The sequence below is a fragment of the Pempheris klunzingeri genome, chromosome 1, assembly GCF_042242105.1.
Source record: "Pempheris klunzingeri isolate RE-2024b chromosome 1, fPemKlu1.hap1, whole genome shotgun sequence".
NCBI classification, from domain to species: domain Eukaryota; kingdom Metazoa; phylum Chordata; class Actinopteri; order Acropomatiformes; family Pempheridae; genus Pempheris; species Pempheris klunzingeri.
This window is the reverse complement of record NC_092012.1, coordinates 35,687,274-35,709,243: the sequence shown is the minus strand read 5'-3', so window position 1 is coordinate 35,709,243 and position 21,970 is coordinate 35,687,274. Positions and strand designations below refer to the sequence as shown.

The window sequence follows — 21,970 nt, the reverse complement described above, 5'->3', positions numbered from 1 at the left end:
ACAGAGGGGAATTTTGTTTTAGAGGGGGAATACGCCTGCAGGCTGAAATGTGCCGCTAACAAAGTTTTGATTGACTACAAGAAGTGCAGTGATTCCTCAAGTTTTGCATCTGGGTGAACAGACCCTCTTCTGTGTCTAGTCTGACATCAAATGTGAATCATCAACAGAGGTACAGTGACAAAGAATGACTGTGTAGTGCAGCACAGATAAGGATCTCCATTAGTACAGGCTGTCTGCTCTAAAAACACTGTTGGCTTTAGTGAAGGCCGCAGGTGTGAGTGTCGTTTCATTTTGGAGTTCACCTTAATTATTGGCTTAATTTAAATCTAACTGAGGTTCAGAGTATTTACTTCAATCTCCTACAATTATTACTGCATGTTTGACACAAATTCTACTAAAGTCCACTGTGGACTACATTACCATGATGTAATTGATTAAAGGGAATTAAAAGTGAATACAGTAGACTTTGGACTGAGTGGCACCACGTCCACAACTAATCACAAATCAATATTAAATTGGATCTTGACATCAAAAACCATTGAAGTTCCCAACTACTACGACAAAGAGAAGGAATATATATAGGTGAGAGTGTCACATACAGAGTATAATTAGTGGGGAAACCATGAACACACAGTGAAGTGACCCTTTAAATGTGAAGAACTCAAACAGCCACACGTTCTAACACATGACGCTGATGAAACACGTGATGGTCCCTGACTTTCCACATGCTTACACACTACGCTATTGTGTGTGTGTGTGTGTGTGTGTGTGTGTGGCTGCTCCCCACCGAGGGAGGCTGATGAGAGCGGCTAAAGGGTGTTTATGAGACTGTTAGCCAGGAGAGGATGCCGCCCTGCAGCTCTCGCCCAAATAAAAGAGCCATTTATTACATCCAACATGACCCTCTCATTACACACAAATAGGAATTAATGAGCACTATATCGGGCGCTCCCAGCGGAGCGAGGCGGGGCCCGCTAAAGGACTAGCGTTAATTACATTGTCCTACATCTCACCCATTTAACACCACCCATCAGATCGCTCTATCTGCATGGAAAGGAGAGGAGGCCGCTCTCAGCTTCACCTGTGTGGTAGAGAAATCAGCTGATACCGTAGGTTAAAGCTGCTCCTGTCTGCTACTGCATCTCCTGTAACCTGCTCACCAATGTATGGGAGTAAAATTCAAACAATTACTAGGCAGTTCCACCGCTGGTCAGAAATGATATACGACCTGATCTCACCGACTTTACTGCGGTGGGCGCACCAAGTGTTCCAGCAGAGAGAGTGTATCTACAAATTCACCAAAGTTCACCAACACAATCGACGCCGCTGGTTCGAAAAGCAATTACAACACCTAGAACTTGGGTTGGGTACTGGACTTGGTACTTTAAAGGGTGCTGATGGAATTACGCTGGTACTAATCAGTCCTGATTCACGGTAAATCAATCAACGCCACGACCATGTCAGATCCACGGCAGGGCGATGGCGAGCTGAAAGCACTTAAACGTGTGGTTACTCTTTTCAAAACAGGACCCAGAAACGCTCGGGGTTTTATTTTGTGTAAAATGTTCTAAGATGACATGTTAGTTATTACAGGCACCTCTGGGTACGGGTTCACCCAACCCTCGCTAGGAAAACAGATTTGGGAATTCGTCTTAACATCAGTGCTTCTTATTCAGCGGAGCTTCGCTGCACAGGTGTGGCTACGACTGTTGGATCTCAGCGCTGAAGCTGGTGAGTAGGAAGGTAACCGGGAGGATTGATGGTCAGAACTACAAAAACAGACCCCGGCTTGTAAAAAATGGGATTTTCCTTTCAGGCTTCACATGGGAGAGAAAGTGCTTTACAGGAAAGCACACCTCTCAGGTTTGATCTCCGCTGGGTTATCCTCTTCATACTGTACATGCCTTGTTTTGAAAGGCGCAGACAAACAAAAAAACTTCCCAGAATGCTCCCTGGACTTGTATTTCCTCCTGACTGTACTCACATCTCCTTGTTTACAGCAGCAGCTTTTCATTTCTTTCTGCTTTCCTTTCTCTCTCACACTCTGATTCCAACTTAAATCTTAACCGTTATCTGTCTCTTCCCTCCACCTCTGAAAATGCCCCCCCCATCCCTTATTTTTTCCCTGTTCCACCCCCCCAGAAAAATGATGCAATTATCATCAACAATCTTTTTCCCCTATTTCCTGGTTTTCTTTGCGTTTCTTCAAGCGAGTCAGACAATTTTCCAGCGTCTTCCCATCAGGATCATCCCATTCTCTCCACTCATTGTAGTCAAAGGAGGCTTTATGTACTTAAAACCTCAACACGACAGCTGCTCCACTGACTCTGAAGAATTAGAGAGGTGCCGGGGTGTTCACTGCTGAGTATTGTGCCCCGTTTGTTAGCTGCAACAAACAAAAAGCTGATTTTGGATCAGATTCTTCTACCATCACTTGGTGAGAAGGAGAAATCATCACCTTTATTGTTATTCTGTGTACAGGATGTATATACAGTATCTTTTAACCAGTGATGGCAGGAAATGTGCCTTTATTGTCTCCGTTAGAGCCTTAGGAGGGCACAAGTTCTACTTTTGACCCTGATAAAGGTCTTGACGGGTGTTTTTAAGTTTCCACAGTTGAGGTGGGCTGTTCTCATGTTGTTTAATTGGTTTTAATTTATTGTGACGCTATGTGCGGGCGATATGAAGCCATCTGAGACTGTCGTTATGTGCTACACACATTAGTGTGAAAGTAATTTGAGTTGACACTCACAAAAACAGTCAAATGGATTCAACCAGAGGACCTGATGAGGATCCACGTTCAGATGATTTTAATCAAAGTGTGTGCACAGAGTATGAGGGCTCTATTTTTGTTCCCTCCGGCTCCTGGAGCTCAGCACCACATCTCCATGTGTGTATTACTATCTCTGCACACGAGGAATATTGAACAAGTGACAGACAAGCTCTGGCCCTGTACTCATTATTCAGTCAGACTAATACTGTACTAAGACTAGACAAATCAAACAAGGTTTTAAGTTACTTTCTTTGCTTTTGGTGACAAATCAATGTGTTTTCTTGTGTCTGTGGTAATTTCTTTCACTCCACCACTTTGACACGACTGCCTGTGAGAGTAAACAATTACACCTGGATCAAAGTACTGGAATAATTATATATCAAGCTCTGGTTAGTGATGATGTCTCCAGTCAGCTATAGGAGGGGCGGACTTTGCTACGAGATGCTCTGAAATCTCTCTTTCATCTTTTTGTGATTTCTCCCCCATCTTTTTCAGCACAAATACACACACACACACACACACACACACACACACACACACTCTTGCAGTCTTGCATCTCTCTGTGTTGGTATGACACAGGAAAAAGCCGGGCCCTGCAGCCAACCCCGCCGTCCGCACTGAATGCGATTAAGCTGAGCAGTGATTAATCTGGGCTGCCCCATAATTCCTCTTTACCACTTTAATGGATGTTATCTCCCCTCCTCTGAAGGCTTATCTTGCTGATCGAGGCCAAGGATGAAGAGAGGGAGAAAAGAGGAGGGGGTGGCCGCGGGTGGGGTGGAGGGGATCAAACCAAATCCATACAGAGGTAAGTAAATGAATAAGTAAGTAAATAAGTAAGTAAATAAATAAATGCGGGGATTGAGGAAGCTGCTAAGCGGATAAGGCAGATCAGTCTCTGTAAAGTGCTCATTTGTTTTCTAAGAAGACGAGACAAGCCGCCTTCAAAGCCTGCTGATACAGTAAAAACACTGTCAACATCACAATTCACAGACAAACAAAATAAATTATCCAAACCGCTGTCAATAAAACTCCCCACCCCCTCATTGTGAGACGGAGGTGTACTCCATACTGTGGCTGACAGTCACGGCTGCAGACACACAAAACTGTTTTCTTTACACGAGCAGATTTTCTTTCATAAATGGCAGTGATGTGAAACAGTGGCGTTGCTTCATTTGCGGTTTCCACGTTGTGAAATAAACTTCCTCTGACACACTCCACTCGGACTCGGACATCCGGCGGCCCGAAACAAGTCTGCTCAGGCGTGGGTCCTATCGTAGGAACGAATACGCAACAGCTCTCCTCGGCTACATCCTGGCATTGTGAAATAATTACACACATACATGAGCAATCGTTTTGATCATCTTAAACGAGGAAGTGCTCCACGAGGAATTGCCCTAAAGACGAAAAGATGAGCTGGTGTCAGCTTGTGTTCACTAACACGCAGCAAAACACTATGAATTCTGACAACAAGAGCAATTTTCATTGGCTGAATTATTATTATTCTCACATTCAAACACTAACTGAATTTAGTAGTAATGTAATATGGCTTCAAAACAAAGCCTCGGTGCCACCCTCCTCCTGTGTGTGTGTGTGCCATTGTTTTTGTCCTTCCCCGCCTGCGTCCATGTATATAAATGCACATGTGAGATGCCAGCTGAGAAGTGACAGGGTTAAATCCCTTCGTAGCTCGTCCCCCCCCCCGCCTGCCTGCCTTGGCTTACAGCGATGTTGCAGTGAGATTCTGTCATAGACAAACCTCTGTGGGATTCCATTCACTACTGGTGTACATCTTTAGGTACAAAGCTGCGGGCTGCATTGGCTCCAGGTAACATAAACGCTCCCTTCAAGCCACCGCGTATCTGCCCATGAAAATTCTCTAAAGGGGTTTAAGCATTTACGCAGAACACTATCAGGCACAGCCGAAAATTCAGCTTACCCTGTTGAATGGGGACTTCAAAGAGAATTGCAAATACCTTTGCACCGCTACATTTTCTCCCCTCTCTCTTCCCCGCTCGCTCCCTCTCTCTGTGTCTCTTCCTGCTTCTTTTCATTTTATATTTCCAAACACAAGCCGCTGCGTGATGTAAAATGTATTATCAGCCATATATTTCCTCTTTAAATGAATAATAACAATAATCTTTGAGTAATTTCTTTTTTATACAGCTCCGTCTAAATAGGGCAAAGCAAGCGAGCTAATATAGAGCCGCGGGTAAACAAGGCCGTGCAATAATGAACGTGTGGATTAGGCCTCTAGTCTATGTCGCGCGATAAGGAAACACAGCTGCTACCATCCAGGTAACAGCTCCTATTGACTGTCAATGAAGGATAAACTACAGCACAGCTGCACACTCACTGTCTTCTTCCACACCGTGGACACGCAGCCACACACATACAGTCACATGGACACACACACACACTGTATTTACGCCACAAAGAACGGGGATATAATAAATGTATAAGCCTATTTGCACAGTATAGAGCTTAAAATGCAAAACAATATGATGCCTAAGCACAGTGTGATTTAATGTAAGAGATAATGAATGGCTTCATAATGAGCAATATAAATGGTCTTTAAACAGTTTACTGCTTAGTTCACACTTATAATTAATCTGGGTTCCATGTGTGCATATAAAGTGGGTATAAAACTCTGCCCGACTGTACGAGGAAAACGGCGAGAAGGAGAAAAATGACTGCTGCTAAACATCTGCAACATGATTCAGCTGCGGCCTCTGGATTTCCAAATGTGCTGCCGACCGGCGCGGCGAGCTCTCCAAACAATACACCACAAAAAACTGCTCCTTGAAATTATTTACGGCGGAGCGCACAACAAAAACCATAACATTTATAATGTTTTACAAAGCCATCAAATAAGTGCAGAGGGGATTAATTGCCCCGGCCCGACCTTAAAATAATTATTGTGAGCGGTGCAACTCTAAACTCCAATGAAATTGATACACTTTGATAATTAGATTCTTGGCACTGACCCGCTGAAGTCAATAAAGGTTATTAAGGCCAATTGCTGTCTAAACGCATTACGGGCAGGGTAAACTGTCCGTCGGAGGCCCCTGCTACTCCTGCGCCAATATGATAATCCATTCTCCGTCCTGGGGGTTTCTTCCCCAGCGCCTGTGTCTCCACTCTGCCATACAAAACCAGATTGGATTCGCTTAACCTTTCCAGGACTTTGATCAAATGAGCTCACACAGCAATAACATTTACATTGACCCCCCGCCCCTTCTCCCCAACACACACACACACACACCAGCCCTCTGTCTCTTTTTTTTTTACCTCCTCCGCCTCTCTGTGTCTGTCTCTACAGACTCTCCCTACAGTTCACTACCCACCCCCCACCCCCCCTTCCCGGCCACTCCTCAGCAACCCCCCCACACACACACACACACACACATGCTAGGTCAATAACCTAATCAGCTATCGATGGCGACCGGGCCAGGCTGCACATGATTGCAGTGCAACCGTCCTCAGCAGCCCAGATTGTTTCCGAAGACAGTTATTAAAGTGAGGGGAGGAGATGAAACGGTCACTAAGCACATCTCTGCACACACACACACACACACACACACACACACACACACACACACACACACACACAATGAGGAAAAAGAGAGTGTGTGCTGCATATGTATATACTGTATATATATACACTGTGTGCCTGTGTGTGACCAAACCGTTGGGAAAACCGGGAGTGACAGGCGGGGTGAATGGAGTAGAGGAAGACGTGGCCCCGATACCACTTCCTGTTTTGTACATCTTGAAGTATACAAATGTATTCAACTGAGTGGATCCCATTTATTATGAAAGTGGATTAATTTCCTTGATATGTGTTGAAAAGATTTCCATCTACAAGGCTCGTTCTGCTGTCACATGCAGGAGAAAGTGTGAGAAAAAGACAGAGATATGGCGAGATAGTGGGAGCGAGAGAGGGAGAGAACAAGAGAAAGAAAGAACATAAAGAGGGAGGGAGGGAGGGAGAGAGGGAGGGAGAGAGAGAGAGGGAGAGGGAGGGAGGGAGACGGAGAGCATTGAAATCTCTTTGCATCCACGGTGGCTTTTGAAGTTGTGAGATGAGCAGCCACAGAAGTCAGGAAAGTGACAAATTAGGGAAAAAGCTGTACTGTGCAAGCAGAGCTGCTAAATCAATTAAAGTCATGCCAAGTGCATACATTAACATCAATGGCGCGCACACACACACACACACACACACACACACACACACATGCACAGGACAGGAGAAAAAAGGGGAGATGTGCTCATGGGATCGTCGCTGTCGCTTCTCCCCCACAGTGAAAAGAGGAAAGATAAAAAAATACCACACCGGTATTTAAAATATTCTGCATACAGCCAAGACTCCCCGTCTATTGTCAGTCACACGGAAGCCATTCATTGTTGCTAGTTTAAGGAAATGTCACTATTGTATGATGGCCGTGATAGCGGCGTCCTGAGGGAGCGTGGAGCGGCGTCTAAACGGACTTCAGCACCCTGGATCACAGGGGAACGCAAAACCTTTAAGTTACAGCCCTTTTTCCAGAAACAACCTTTACCTTATATACACTCAGAAACACCCCAACACACACACACACACACACAGTGTCACACACACACACTACTCTTTTCACGTACACATACCTGCGCTGGAAGTTTATTCATGTCTCTTTGTTTCGATCAAGAAACCACATGAATTCATGAGGTACCGAAAAGAGGCGAGCAAGCCAGTGGACTTGTTTTGTGTCGGTTCTTTATTTATTTATCCATCTATTTATTTATTTATTTATTTATGTATTTATTTATGTATTTTATCAGAATGTCATTCAAATGGAAGGATGAACATTTGCATGACAACAGGCTGAGGAGCAGAGAGGGAGCCCCAGGGAGACACAGTATCCATAAACAGGAGCTAGTCCCCCCATATTGCAATATTCTTCATACGGACTAACAAACGCATACACAGCCCAGCGCATCCCACAACACTGTGTGCTAAATATGACAATAAAGAGAGGCAGGCTGGCGGTTTGTATTGCTATTTTAGCAGGATAAAACAATAGGCTGTTTTATTGCTACAGCGCAGCGTATAAAACAACAGTGTCAATTTATAAACCCTATTTAAAGAGACATATATTTGTTATTTTAAAATACCCATGGTGATATCAAACTTGACAAAAATAATGCTGTATCAAAATACACTCTGCAGGCAAGAACAGAAAAATCTAAATAAATAAATGGCAAGCAGCTCCTGTACACAGTAGGTCACTTGCATTTCACTAAATTACACCACACTGTCAATTGGCAGCTTCGGGATGCAAAATATATGCAATAAAGGAGTGTAGGGGAGAACTGGCATCATTTGAATAACTCAGAGTAATTTAGGGAAATGCCTTTTAATCTAACCGAGGAAAAGCCACAGCTATCAAAACCTCGGAAAGGAAAATCTATAAGTCACATCTATAAAGTGCTTTTCATCAGCATATCACAGGTCGATGCGTGTATGTAAATATTGCTTGCGAGAGCAATAATATTGTCTTTCATCACAATAGTGAGTGATCACATTTATGCATTCACCACTGGGTTATTTTCCAATGTGTTCCTGCACAAGATTTACTCGCTTTTGTTTAATCGGCCACTCTGGGATTAAATGAAATTCATTTTTATTTTTAGAATTTAAACTGTAAAATTTACAGTTTTTAAAACAACAAATGGAGGTGCAGAGGAAAACAACAAGACATTTAAATTAAATGATCTTGTCTTTTATTTCTGAAAACTAAACTAGGGACATTTTATTTACTACATTGTGTGAATTCTGACGTGTGAAGTTTTTCACTGAAAATCCACACGTGATAAAACACACACACACACACACACACACACACACACGGTGGAGATGGTTTGCTCGCCCATTATAGAGAGACAGCAGCAGAGAGAGAGAGAGAAAGACCTCACATTTCACTGATGCCCTTTTCTAAATACAGGTCCAAATCACACACTTCATCTGGGCCCGGAGGTGGAGCTCTAGATGAGTTTAGCCCCTGTCTACTAACACCCCCCCCCACCTGACCCACCCTCCACACCCCCACCCCTCTGTTCGACTAAGTGAGAGAGAGAGAGGGAGGGAGAGACCACGACTAGAGCCGAGCAGCGTCGGCAGCAGCAGCAGTACTGCTCTCCTCCAGCCCCCGTCTTTATCCCCGCCTGAGCATTAGATGTGATTACTGCTCAGCGCTCGACACTGACAGAGACAGAGAGCTCCCAGAGACAGCAGGAGGGGGCGAGAGACATACACAGACACAGGGAGGCAGAGAGAGAGAGAGAGAGAGAGAGAGAGAGAGGGAGCAGAGAGGAAAAGAGGAGCACAGCTCTTTGGCTTCCTCCACTGCTGCTACAGTGATACAAGAGTGCCCCCTGCTGCTTCTGGTGTCTGGATGTTTCTCTCACACACACACACACACACACAAGAACACACACACACACACTGTGAAATCTAGCTCTGACAGAGGGACGGCACCGAACCCACAGCGAGGGAGAGAAGGCGACACCAAGCATGTATCTGTGTGTGAGCTGTGCATTTACAGTGTGTGCGGCACACACACTCACACACACACACACACACACACACACACACACACACACACACACTGCTGTGACTAAGGTGAGTTAATTATGAGTGTGACATTACTAAGTGTGATTCCTTTACAGTGGTGTCTAACTAATAGCTGAGCGCCCACGTTCCTCTCTAATAAAACTTCAGTGAGATTAAACACATGACACACGCTTAATAATGCACCGCGGTGAGAAGTTAGACAATCCAGCCTGTCATTTTAAACACCACCCCCCCACTGAGGAGCATTACTGGGCAGCACGTCACTCATGTAGTTTGTATAAGAAGCACAAGCTCAGGCATGTTGAGCATTTACAAAGGTGAAGCTCTTCCCGTCAATTATGAAGCTGCTCGTAATTTAGGGAAATTATAAAAGTGTTATAATTATTATTATTATATATTATCATCATTATTTATCATTATATTTATCATCATATGGTATTCACATTTCAGAACATTACCTGGGTAATATTTTAGTAGCCTGTATTTCCAAGTATATTTCAATATATTACTAAAATAAATGTGGTTTCTGTTATTGTCAGATGTTTATGTAAAGTATAAACCTATTTACTCCTGTGTTTTAGTCTACTTTCTAAAGTGGCATCAGTGGAGAGCCTCACAAAAACAGTTTCCTGCTAAAGAAACGCCTGTGAATTAAAAGGTAAACACACTTAATGTGTGTGTGTGTGTGTATGTGTGTGTGTGTGTGTGAGCCGCCTCACCATCGTCTCCATGAGCCTCCAGTCCTTCTCCAGCTGCTCCATCGGTCTGGTCCACCAGCTGCAGAAGCGGGCGTAGCGCTGGCCCTGAAACCAGTACTGCCGCAGCCACTCGAACTCCACCTGCACACACACACACACACACACACGTTTATTTTAAGCTTTATTTTTCTATCTAAAAAAAAGTGAAACAAATTCTATTATTTTTAACCTCCTCAGTAAAAACATTAGACATCACAGAATAATATTCAGTTTAATATAGAGAGTTTGTATATTTCTGTAAATTATGAAAATCATCACATCATAAGAAACAAAAGTCAAATTTTAACATGTAACTTTGGAACGTCTGCAGAACCAGGACACCCTCCTGTGATAAAATAACCTCACATGTTTTAGTTTTGTACGGTGTCAGTGAAGTGATAAGCACCAGATATCTGAGAGGAATATTCCAGTGCTCACGGTCATACTAAAATACACAGAGCTGTCTTTTTCCTGTCCAGGTTCATCTCTTCCTGTGATCAAAACTAGAATGGATTTTATATATTTTTGAAAAATAAAAAAACGTAGTATTTTTTCCTGTGAGAAACTGAACCTGTGTGTGATTGTGGGCACAGAGGAAATAAAATGGCCGTCTGACAGTGACTGCAGTCATTTCTATGAGGCCTTTCAACAGGAACAACACAGTCAGGACATGTTTATCAATGACGTGTGTGAAAAACAGTCCTAAAGCAAATAATCCAAATACTGGTCACCTCTATGAGCGCCAGCACACCCTTATCAAACACACACACCTTCCAGCCAGCACACCTGAGAACTCCGCCCTCTCCTCCTTCCCCTCCTCTCCCACTCCCTCGCTCCGTCTGGAGATGACAGTCTCGGCTGCCGAGCCGCTCCCCTCTCCTCCGCTGGGACTGTTTTTGTTTCCTGCTCTTTTGAAGTGCTGATTTAATCCTCGCTAGGATGCTTCATGTAGCCAGGTGTAGCCTATCTATTTCTAAGTGTGTCTCTCCGCGTGCGTGTTTGTGTGTTTGCGTGTATCTGTCTGCATAGGTGTGTGAGCGGCTTTGTTAACGTCTCTGCACACTATTGCCAATGTGAGTGTGTATGTCAAAGATTGCCCCAATTGCCGCCAACGTAAATGCGACGCGCCGAGAGTTGCCCTCCCCCAAAACGTCCTACAAAGCATCATCCACCCAAAACAATGCACGCTGCGTTTCATTTTGACGCAGACAACTGTACAACACAAAAAGTGGTTGCATGCAAAGGAGTCGCATATCAAATGGGACTGAGGGAGCTATTGTTCCCTTTCTGAAAACTATTTTGTTTCCTGGTCTTCTAACAGAGCATTAGCCAACGTATACATCAGGCCCTCTGTGGAGCGAGGAGCCGTCTCAGCCAGGTTTAGGCGTCATGCAATGAAAATGTCTTTTTTATTAAAACATGTATTTTTTGTTTGTCTAATCTTGTGCGTGTTATTCCATTCACACAGACCAGATATTTGGGTAAACCAGTTATCCGCCGTCACCCAGCTCCGTCTCTTTGATTGTGATCACATACAGCTCGTTTGCACCGGCTAACAGGTTTTGGACGACTGTGACACAAATCACGTCTTCCTTTTTCTCCTGGTTCAGCCGTCAGTGAGCGCACACACGAGATGGACGTGAACTAGTGTTGATGTCAAATGCTTGGCGTGGCATCCTCCTTCGCTTACTGCCTACAACTTTGTGCTGCAGTGCAAGAAGAAAGCAAGTCAGTGCAGTTCAGATACGTATAAGAGCTTAGGTTGTCTCATCATAATGAGACCTTCAGGGCCAGTGTCCTCCATCAGAACTGCACAGTGAATGGCCCCAATACTTCCAACCCTTTCCAATGTGGGATTTCAGCTGAGTGGATGAAGTCTGGACTTCTCTTCTTAGCTTTCTTTTTCATTCTTGACACAACCATTTTTCTGACTGTTGGTACTTATCGCTGTGTTCAAACAGCATCACATTTGCACCCCCTTACGTCGGCGGGTTCGTCTCCAAGCCTTCGAGAGTGTGGCTGGTCTGAACAACCAAAACCAGCACGTTTTACAGACTAGTTAATGTGAACATAACCTGACCACATCAGGCTAACTAGCCATAGCAGCTTCAACTAAAGCAGCTGTAGGAAAGAATATGTCCTGAGTTTTGCTGATAAAAACGAACACTGAGGCTAAAATATTGTGCAAAGTTTGTTGAAATGTTCGAGCGGTCACTGCTCCGTGGCATCGAGCATGTCACTCCCATCCAGCATTGCAGGCGAGTTAAAACAAAGGGCAAGAATTATTTACACAAACAACTTGACTGAGGTGTGCCTCGGGTGGAAGCTGTGCACAGAACCATCCTGCCATTTGCTGCCAAAAGGCTCTGATCACAGCAGGGATGACATGCAAGGACTGGGGCATGTCAGGGAGAATACACAGCCAGTGGCACTGCTCAGCAGCCTCTCAGTCACTCCATACAACCCACCCTTCAAAGAAATGTCATCCTTTATGGTCCCTTCAACACTCTCCAAATCCACTCCCCTTCGATCACTACAGCTCAAACACACAACAAAGCCGCCGAGCGCCGATATCGGACGTCCTTTTCTCTCTGTCGGTCCCTCCTTCCATCTCTCTGATTGTCTGCCTGTCCTTTAGTGAGAAGAAACCAACCTGTGTCTCCACTTTGAGCTGACATGGCCGCCCGTCCCCCACTGCGTAGGCCAGAGGCAGCCACAAAGCAGGCCGTCTGAAGCGACCGAGGAGTGCCGGCCACGTGGCATTTGGAGTCCGGCCACCCAGCTGAGAGTAACCAAGAGGGGAACTCTGACTAAATGCCACCTATCCAGGCAGACAGATCGAAAGAGTGTGCGAAAGAGAGAGTGGTTGTTAGGGCTAGTTTCTCTCTGAGATGGCATGGGGGAGCGAGAGGGGAGCTAGTGGCTCCCCTGCGGCAGTCGCTGTCATCTCTCCGGGTGATGGACACACTAACTAAACATTAGGCCCACATTAGTCGACCAGCCGCCCGCAGTGGCAACTCTGGAGTTAAAGCCGAGTAGCCCCCTTTTTTCCCATTTAATGAAGCACTTTTTTTCTTTTCTCCACACCTTCACGGTATTTCCTGAGCGGGTCCAATCAATTTCCGGGCCGGGGCCCTGAGGTGGGAGCTGATGAGAGTGGGATCGATCCCACTCTGCCGTCCTCTGTTTACCTTTCCCAGCCTCCTCACACATCAGCCAGGAGAAGTGGTGCCCCCAGCTCTGTGTGAGCACCCAGCCACGCAATTTACACTCATCTCACACTTGGCGGAGTGGTCATACACGAGCTAGGTTACTCTGTACATGCAGAGATTACCGTATACATTTCCATTTCTATCTATATCCATGAAATAGTGGTGTTCAACTCTTTTTTCCCCTCTCAGGGTACAAATGGGGCTGAAAGTGGTCTTCCTGTCTTGGCGAGACGAGCTCCCTCATATCGATGTGACTAATATCATTAAATCGATTCAATAAAAACAACAGGAATCTTCAGAACATGTGAAAACACACGTACTTACTTGCAGAACATTTTATCCCTTGTGATCTTTATTTGTGTAGCATTTTTAAAAAGTACTTTGCAAACCGGATAAATACGCCCTTAAAATGAGCGATAAAAATGTCTCATGTGAATTAAAAACAGCATTAAAGGGCAATAAAAGTGGTAAATACATCAGGACTAACAAGTACAAACTACACACTGCACAGCTCTGCTGGCAAAACTATGTTTTGAGGGGTGATTACAATGATATTGCCACCATAAGCCCCTCAGGAAAGGTGTTTCAAAGCCAAGCAAAGACCCGAGAGCCTGGGGAGGCATTCTGAAAACAGGACATTGGAAGGTCACACACACCTGCCTCCACACAGTTTACTTTCTGCCAGAACATGTGGGAAAACCTCGTCCCTCCCTTCAATATTTACTGTGGGGGGACTAGCATCATTAGAGGGGTCCCTCAGGGCACTCTGTCACACACCCACCTGGGAAGTGACACAGTGGCTTTAAATGAGACAAGACGTTTGCATCTGGGATTAGCATTTCAAAGCCAAACATGCACACGGGGGCCGTGTGGCGATGCTATGTTAGACTACCCCCCCCCACCACCACCACCACCAGCACCACCACCAGCACCACCAAAGACAGGGGGTAAGATTAAAAAGAGACAGTGAGGGGGACCGTGCTTAACAAACAGGTGGGAACAAGAGTTTTCTTCATTTCTGTCTCCCATCAGCCCCTGCCTCATCTCCACATCCCGCCCCATCCCCGAACACTCACACTCAGAAGGCAAACGTTCTGCTTCATCATCGTCAGGCCCGCCCACGTCTCCTGACAAGTGTCAACCCCCCCCCATTGCACCACATTGCACAGTATCTGTGGCGCGTCAGCCGGCGCTAGCTTTGCTGTTTAGCACTTTTTAAGGAAAGGTCCATAAGGCGCTGCTCAGGTCAGGCTGCCTGCGCGTCTCAGGCTTGTTCGCTCCTCGGTCGTCCATGTCAAACACGACCCGCGCAATATGCACCCGCCACGCGCCAAAGTGGGCCGCCATCATAAATAACTCTGCCAACAATACATCATTTAAGTGGGTGTTCTGCTCTCGTGGGCAACTCCAAACAAATGGCCACATCGATCATTGTGAGTGCCAGGTAGGGTAGGGTTGAGCCCCCGAGAGCACCCCTCCCTTACTTAAACATTCAACATTCACACCTGCTCTTTTATAAATAGTATCCTGTTTTCCTCGATGTGCCTGCTTTGCCCTCCTGGTGGGGGCCTTTGCTTGGTAATCCTGTGGCGCTACCTGGCAAACTAGCAGGTGCTGCTAGCTGAACTAGCGCAGCGCTCCTCCTGACACAGGCAGCCCCATTGTTTGGCAGTGCTGAATAATTAATATTGTCTACAACCTTTAAACAACCTTACGTCAGACTCATCTGTCATGGCGTCCCGCTGAGGCCTCTGGGTGCTTGCGTCGGCTAGGATGTGCGCTCCGAGCCCAGGGGTGTAAAGGGGGAGAGGTGAAGTGCTATATTAACTGCTGGCCTGCGGCAAGCGAGCACGGGGGGCCGGTGGCTCCGCAGACGGCCCCTCACGTTCCTCTTTTTTGACCTCACTCTATCCCTCAATACCCCGAGCCGGCATCACTCGTTGTTGTGTGTGAAAAGAGGTTAGGGAGGGGAGCGGGGCAAGCCTCCATCTTTAGATAACATATGGAGAGGCTATTAGCTCACAATCCATCACAGGCCGGGACAAATGAGAGCAACCTGGCTTTCATATTGGACGCATTAAACAAGCAGGTAAGTAGAAGAAGGTGGAGAGCTGGCAAGCTCCCACTCTGCCGTTTACACAGCTTTAACCTGCCATCAGACGACTGACAGTTTGGTCCGTCAGCCCCACGATGGGATCAAACTTCTTTCTGCTGATCAGATCCTCTTGTTTTGCCACAGTTTTCGACCACCAACAGTGTATTTGTTGAAATGCTGCATTTGTTTGTTGAGTAGATTATTCCTTGATACATCCCTGAACAAACAGCCCTGCATGGGACAGTGTACACATGGTTAAGGTCTCTGGTTCTTCATATCTGCAGGGTACTGAGTGCATGCTGTATCTGTGTACCTAGATCCTTGTGAATGTATGGAAGCACAAATGCATAGCTTTGCTCAAATAAGCTTGGTGCCTTACTTGGACGTTATTCATATTCCTGAGTTCCACGACAGTTTCCTTAATATCTTAATATCTTCTGTGATCCTGTCGTGTTTGCAGATGGTTCCATTTTTAACCTCCTTGGAGCACCAGATGGGCGAGCGTTTCAGACGGTGTCGGGCAGGTTCGTGATCACACAAAAATACATTACAAACTTTCAAAGTCTGGCATGCCAATGTATAAACTTTACTGGCACATATTCTGTTGTCAAATGTGGCAAACCCTCACTCATCTGGTGCTCCGAGCACGCCAAAACACACTTCACATACCTCCAGTCGCTGTTTGATTCAGATCTGCTGCATAAATAGCAATAAGGGCAACAACAGGTTTCTACAAGTTAAAAGTTAACAACGAGACAGGCTTCAACTGCGCCAGGACAAACAAATGTTAAAACACAATACACGTGTACACACACACACACACACACACACATGTGAACACACAGCACCGTGTCCCCACCTCATTGTGAATCTCCTCACAGTGCCGGAGCGTTGTGGGCAGCAGGGCCAGCAGGCTGTGGGAGCCCGTCTCCGGGTCAGTGTGCAGGTTGGACAGGGCCTCCTGGCACTGCGACTGGATGTAGGTCAGGGTCCCGCTGGAGCACTGGCAGGACAGGAACATACCCAGAGTTACTCACATCGCTGCCACGCAGGGGGTCAGCTACGCCTCCTGAATCTAAACACAGTGCGAGACTTGCGAGGTTTTCCGCAGATAACTCCCCAGGAACAAGAGGTCCTCGTTACCCTCAAAAGGACATTTTGACTGTGATCAAAATCCCATTTTATTCCAAATCAGAAAACTAATGTTTGTATGTAAATAAATCTAATTACATGTTTAGAGCGCGTGTGTGTTTTTTCACAGCCTCTCATTTATCAGTTTAATTTCAGTGGTTAATTAAGACAAAGTTTGTTCTCTTCTTTCAGAAGCTTCGATACATCTGCACGTTTATTTTCAGAGAGGACAGAATCCTTCCTTCTTACAAAGGAACATGACTTTTTAATTTTGTCATTGTTTACCACAGACGGCGTCGAGGGTTTCCATTTTGTGCGTGTAGCATGTGAGAACCAGCAGAGTTCCTCACTGAGCCCAGCGGGGACTGTTGGCACGCTATGAAGCATTTCACGACAAATTCACAACACTTCATTCTCCCCTTCGGGCCCGCTGGCTTCTCACCTCGGCCACTCTGTGCGTGGAGCTGAAGCGTGCCGTGTCTCCAGCGAGGACACAGTGCTGGTGGGTACTGTTCAGGTCATCTGGTGAACACAAGGAAGACAAGACATGCAGGAGATGCCACAAGAGGACGGAGCAGCAAAGAGGAGAGCGATCATCCGTCAGACACCACAGAGTCCACACTTCACACTTTGATTCTGTGGTTGTAATTAATTGTAATAGAGAATAAAACAGAGCATGGAAAGAGAGGAGCTGATTACAAGAGAAAAACAGATGAAACGCAGGACGCGAAGGAACACGACAACTAAATCATCTTGTACGCTCAGACAGATTGCGCTCGGTCGAGCACCGAATCAAATAGAATGAACAGTATTGTACCATAATTTTAATTACCAAACAAAACCAGATCGCGCTCAATCTGTCAAGATGGAAGAGCCATACCAGCAAACATTTGTCCAATATCACAGGAGCTTTACAGAGAGGCCTTACTGCTGTTTCCTGTGTATCCCTCCATGTGTTTCTTTGTGTGTATAGATGTTTCGCAGCTCTGCCATTATTTGCCTCACACCAATAATTAATTTAGCCGTGACAGAGCTGTCATTCACAGCACATGTGCATATTTACACCCGCCTTGAGCAAGAGTACACTGGCTAATGCCTGTGATTTGAAAGTCAAACAGCCAAATGCTTTGGGAGCAAGATATTATTGTTTGGTAGGAGGGGAAAAAAAGATGGTGACAAACAAAACAACTTGCCGGTGTTTTCTTCACCCTGATGAGATTGTGAAGGATTAGGTCTCTGGGCAGAATTACTCTGCGTCTTTAAAACTGTTTATATCCAATAACAAATTATCTCCATCAATCTGCTCTTTTCTTGGCGCGTCTGATGCGTCAGTGGGATCAGGAGGGAGTCGAGGCAAACTCGATAACTGTAATAAATATTTATCTTTCTTTCAACCCCTGCGCCTGCTGCCACTTGTCCTCCTTTTCCAGGAAGCAGGCTTTTAAATATATTGGGTCAACTCCTTTCCCCAGTCCCCCTGTGCATTGGGAGCTGGAAATTTGATTATTGAACAGGCCCGGTGTCAAGACTTGCATTGTTCTTTTTTAACCACTGAAATTCCATTTGGGTGGAAATGATGGTGATTCAATTTGCCTCCAGCAGCTCAGACATTAGCGGTTCAAAAGGGCCAGCCGGCGACAAATGGTGCTGAAAGGACATTATGGTGTCTGTGGTGATACGCCATTGTAGTTTTCCTTTAATACCACAAAACTATCTATCATACGGTGTATGTCACTGAAACACTGGTACACTACCTCTGAACACATGGTTTAGTGCGGGCCGCTCCGCCCGCGTGTGCACGTGTGCAGGAGGGAGGGGGCTCGTCCTCCCTTCAATAAGCACACAGCTGCATTCTTTGCATGTGCGAGAGAGCGTGTGTTTTTGTGCGTGTGCAAATTTATAGGTGCGTGCATATGTTCGTGCTTTGTGCCAAGTATTTAATTCAGGTAGACCGACAAAGCGACAGACAGCCGCGGACTGTGTGAGCTGCTATCGTTGTGCAGCAGTTGGCCTCTCAAGGGCGTACTCACCAAGTGGAGCATAAATCCCCACTGATCCGCGACAGTCAAGTCCCATTAGAATGGTCTGCACAACAGCCCATCACTCTATTATCATGGCTGGCCTGAAACTGACTGTTCTATTGTAAATCTTATCCAGCTAAAGGAGGTCGGCTTCAAGCCCTGTCAGGCTGAATATTAGGTACAGACACCGCCGCGCTCACATGAAAACACAGCAGCTTCAAAGAGCCAACTTCAGGAATTCATTAAAACCTTCCTGTCCCTTACTTGTAAAAAAACATTTCAGATTGACAAACACTCATCAGTGGCCTTTTTAAGAACCACTGCTGACACAGCGAGGATACAGAAGGCCGGTCAGCTCGTATTCAGGCAGACTGACACCTTCAATACTTCACTTTTCACCTTTGATTATATCAATACTCCTGCTGTGACTGAGCAGAGAGCTTACCAGCCACCTACTAACTTCCTAGTAACCAAAGCATCTACCTAATAGCTCTAACATCCTTTCCACTGCTGACACACATTTTCCTGATGCTAACAAATCTGTAGTCAATCAGTCCAGACTGCACTCGCTTCTATTCCACTATGTCTCTGCCTCGTTTGATAAACCGGGTCCTGCAGTTGTACAGCAGCCGGACAGCCCATGTGTTCATACACCTATCATGAGTCCGTGCTGAAAGGAAAAGTGGAGCGAAGCAGTCGTCTTTGTTCCATAAACCAGCTGCACAATGTGGCATATCACACCTCACCCGTGGAGACGCTGAGCGGACCTGCGGAGGCCAACATGTGGAGAAATGAACCACAGCACTGCTCAGTGAAACACGGAGTACATGTTCTATCCATGAGCCGTACTGGACACATGTGTACATGTTGTGTCGTCGTGGGATCGGGGGTTTAAACATTCACAATGAAACTCAACACTTAAAGACAGCAGATCTCCTCGGCCTGTAGATCTCAGCAGCGTATTTATGATGCTGACACAGGTGGATGGATACGGTACAAACTCCCTGTAGGAGGGATGAAAACACTGATCTTTTAATCACAAGGGAGTCTCTCTAATGACCGGTGGCCAATGTGTAGGTAGCTACCAGACTGGATAATAACTGGAAATAAGAATAAATTAACTTGAAGCATTGACTTCTAGATAAATGTTGGGTTATGCTGTTAGAAATTTCAGGCTGGCAGGTGGAAACAAATGCTTCGGGCCAAATAAAAGACAAAAAGGGCATCAGTGAGGGTGCTGAGGGTAAATAAAGGTCACATAGTACTTGAAGATAGTTTTTATTTTTTATATTGTAAACTTCTTATGTTATATTATTCTGTTTTAGATTGTACATATTTCATTTTTCCTTTCTTATTATTGTTTTTGTGCCTTAAGTGTTGGTTGTCTGTACTGCTGCTGTAACAAAGCAACTTCCTGTGAAGGATTAATAAAGGAACTACTCTATTCTATATGGATGGATATTTTGTCAGAGTTCATTCTGCGCTTTTGATCTATATCAATTTAAATATTTATTTTGTTTGTTTAAATGAGAAAAATGCAGTAATGGACGGGTCACAGACTGAAGCTTGTACTGTACGTCCGTCCTTATATACTTAAGAAAGCAGAATTCCTGTAAAAAATGATGGATCCCCCATTTATCGGAGCAGGGAGCCTCATCGTGTCCATCTGAACACAAGCTGCTGCTGTGATGTGGATAAATGTCCTCACACTCAGAAAATATGAGAGCGCTCCGAAGGGCCCACAGGGCCAAAAAGAGGAGGGTGGAGGTGTCTGCTGCAGCCAAAAGCATTAAGCTGTGATTTACACCCCCGTGGCTCACTGTCTGTCCTCCCCATAGAGACACAGTCAGCACCGGGCCACAGGACTTCAAAAAATAACATTTGGTTTTTACTAACCTCTCTAATGCACACAATTTCATGGAACCTTAAAGCTCCGTGTTCAGGCCAAGCACCTACTCTCTCTCTCCCCCTCTCTCCCCCTCTCTCTCCCCCTCTCTCTCTCCCTGTCTGTCACACACACACGTGCCTCAGCTCCTGGAGGGTCAGAGGAGGAGGATAGAGCCTGAGAGTGTGAGTGAAGTGCATCCCGCTGGTCTGGGTCATTTGGGACAAAGTACAAGAAAGGCTAAAACACAGGGTAGTAAAAGTGCTCCTTCCTCCAAAGTCAGACATGGTGGTGACTGCGGCTCGGCCGTGTGAGCAACGTGTTTACATGCGCATGTGTGTTTAGTGGGAAGATTTAGTACCTCTCATGTAATAGCAGTCTCCAGACTCCAGCGGCAGCATCAGGCCAGGCGTGTGGATGTCCCAGGCCACCTTGAGCCCGATCCTCCAGCAGGCCTTCTCCCCGCTGCCCCCCCCCTCGCTGCTCTCACCTGCCGGTCAAACACAGTCAACATTTGTATTTCACATTCACATTGTTTGGCAGAAATTCCTCACATTTCTAAGGAGAAACATGTTTTATCACTTTATAATAATAACAGCTGCTAAACACAATTTGGTTTTACACCATTACCTTTTCAAAATAAAAGTGACAGCAGGGTGAAGCAGCGCTTTGACACTGTAACAAAGCAAAGACGTAGCTAAAACTAAATAAATGAAATAAAATGAGGGGCTACCACTTTAAATAGTCAGGAGTGCAGTGATTAAATCCACACCACCCGAACAACGGATGTCAGCTGGAAGCCTCTGTCTCCAGAAAGCAAGAATCACTTAAGAGGAGAGCAAAGATGGTGTGTGTTGCTGTGGTCGTCTTGGCTGTTAGCACGGGATCTTTATGCTATCATTATGCTGTGCAGGAGGAAATAGTTGGATAAAAGCCCTTGATGTCGTTTAGTGAGTGTGTGAGAGTGTGTTATTGGACAGTAGGTATACTATGATATTCCTGTTTCTGAACCATTCACTGTGACCACCCCCCGCCCTGTTCTTCTCTCTCCTTCCAGTCTTACATGGCATACTAAGAAAACAAGATTTGGCTTGGCTGGCCAACACCCTTCAGCAAAATCAATACTAAAGTCTTTCCGGGCCTCTCTGCCCCGCAGCTGCCTTTTCCTTTGCTCAGCACGGATAAATAGTAACTTAATTTCCAGCCATTGTGCTCTGAGAGCCAGCTAATGACAGCACTCCCCAAGGCCTCGGGAATGGTGGAAGATCATCCTCTGTGCCGGAAAACGCTCAGTCGTGGCAGATTCCTTTGGATCAGCGCAGCTGGGAAAAACAGTCTGAACACTTCTCTGACCGAGGCAAGAAAAAACACCAAAAAAACAAGGTGAGGCTGCTCAGAGAGAGAAAAAACGCCTCTTAAAGGAAGCAGGTGTTGTGCAAAGCATCTAGTCTGTAAATCAAAGATACCTAATGTGCTGTGTGCCTTTCTTCTGAGGGACAGGCC

The 21,970-nt window shown here is 45.6% G+C and overlaps 1 protein-coding gene across 1 annotated transcript in view; it reads right to left on the bottom strand.

Moving 5' to 3' along the window:
- fto (FTO alpha-ketoglutarate dependent dioxygenase) overlaps positions 1-21,970 on the bottom strand; it is a 112,794-nt gene that overhangs the window by 69,097 nt on the left and 21,727 nt on the right. Inside the window, exons 4-7 of the mRNA XM_070856444.1 lie at positions 20,829-20,957; positions 17,004-17,083; positions 16,290-16,433; positions 10,106-10,225 (exon numbers count right to left, since the gene is read on the bottom strand). Of these exons, the coding sequence (XP_070712545.1) occupies positions 10,106-10,225; positions 16,290-16,433; positions 17,004-17,083; positions 20,829-20,957 (473 nt within the window). The remainder of the gene's footprint in view (positions 1-10,105; positions 10,226-16,289; positions 16,434-17,003; positions 17,084-20,828; positions 20,958-21,970) is intronic.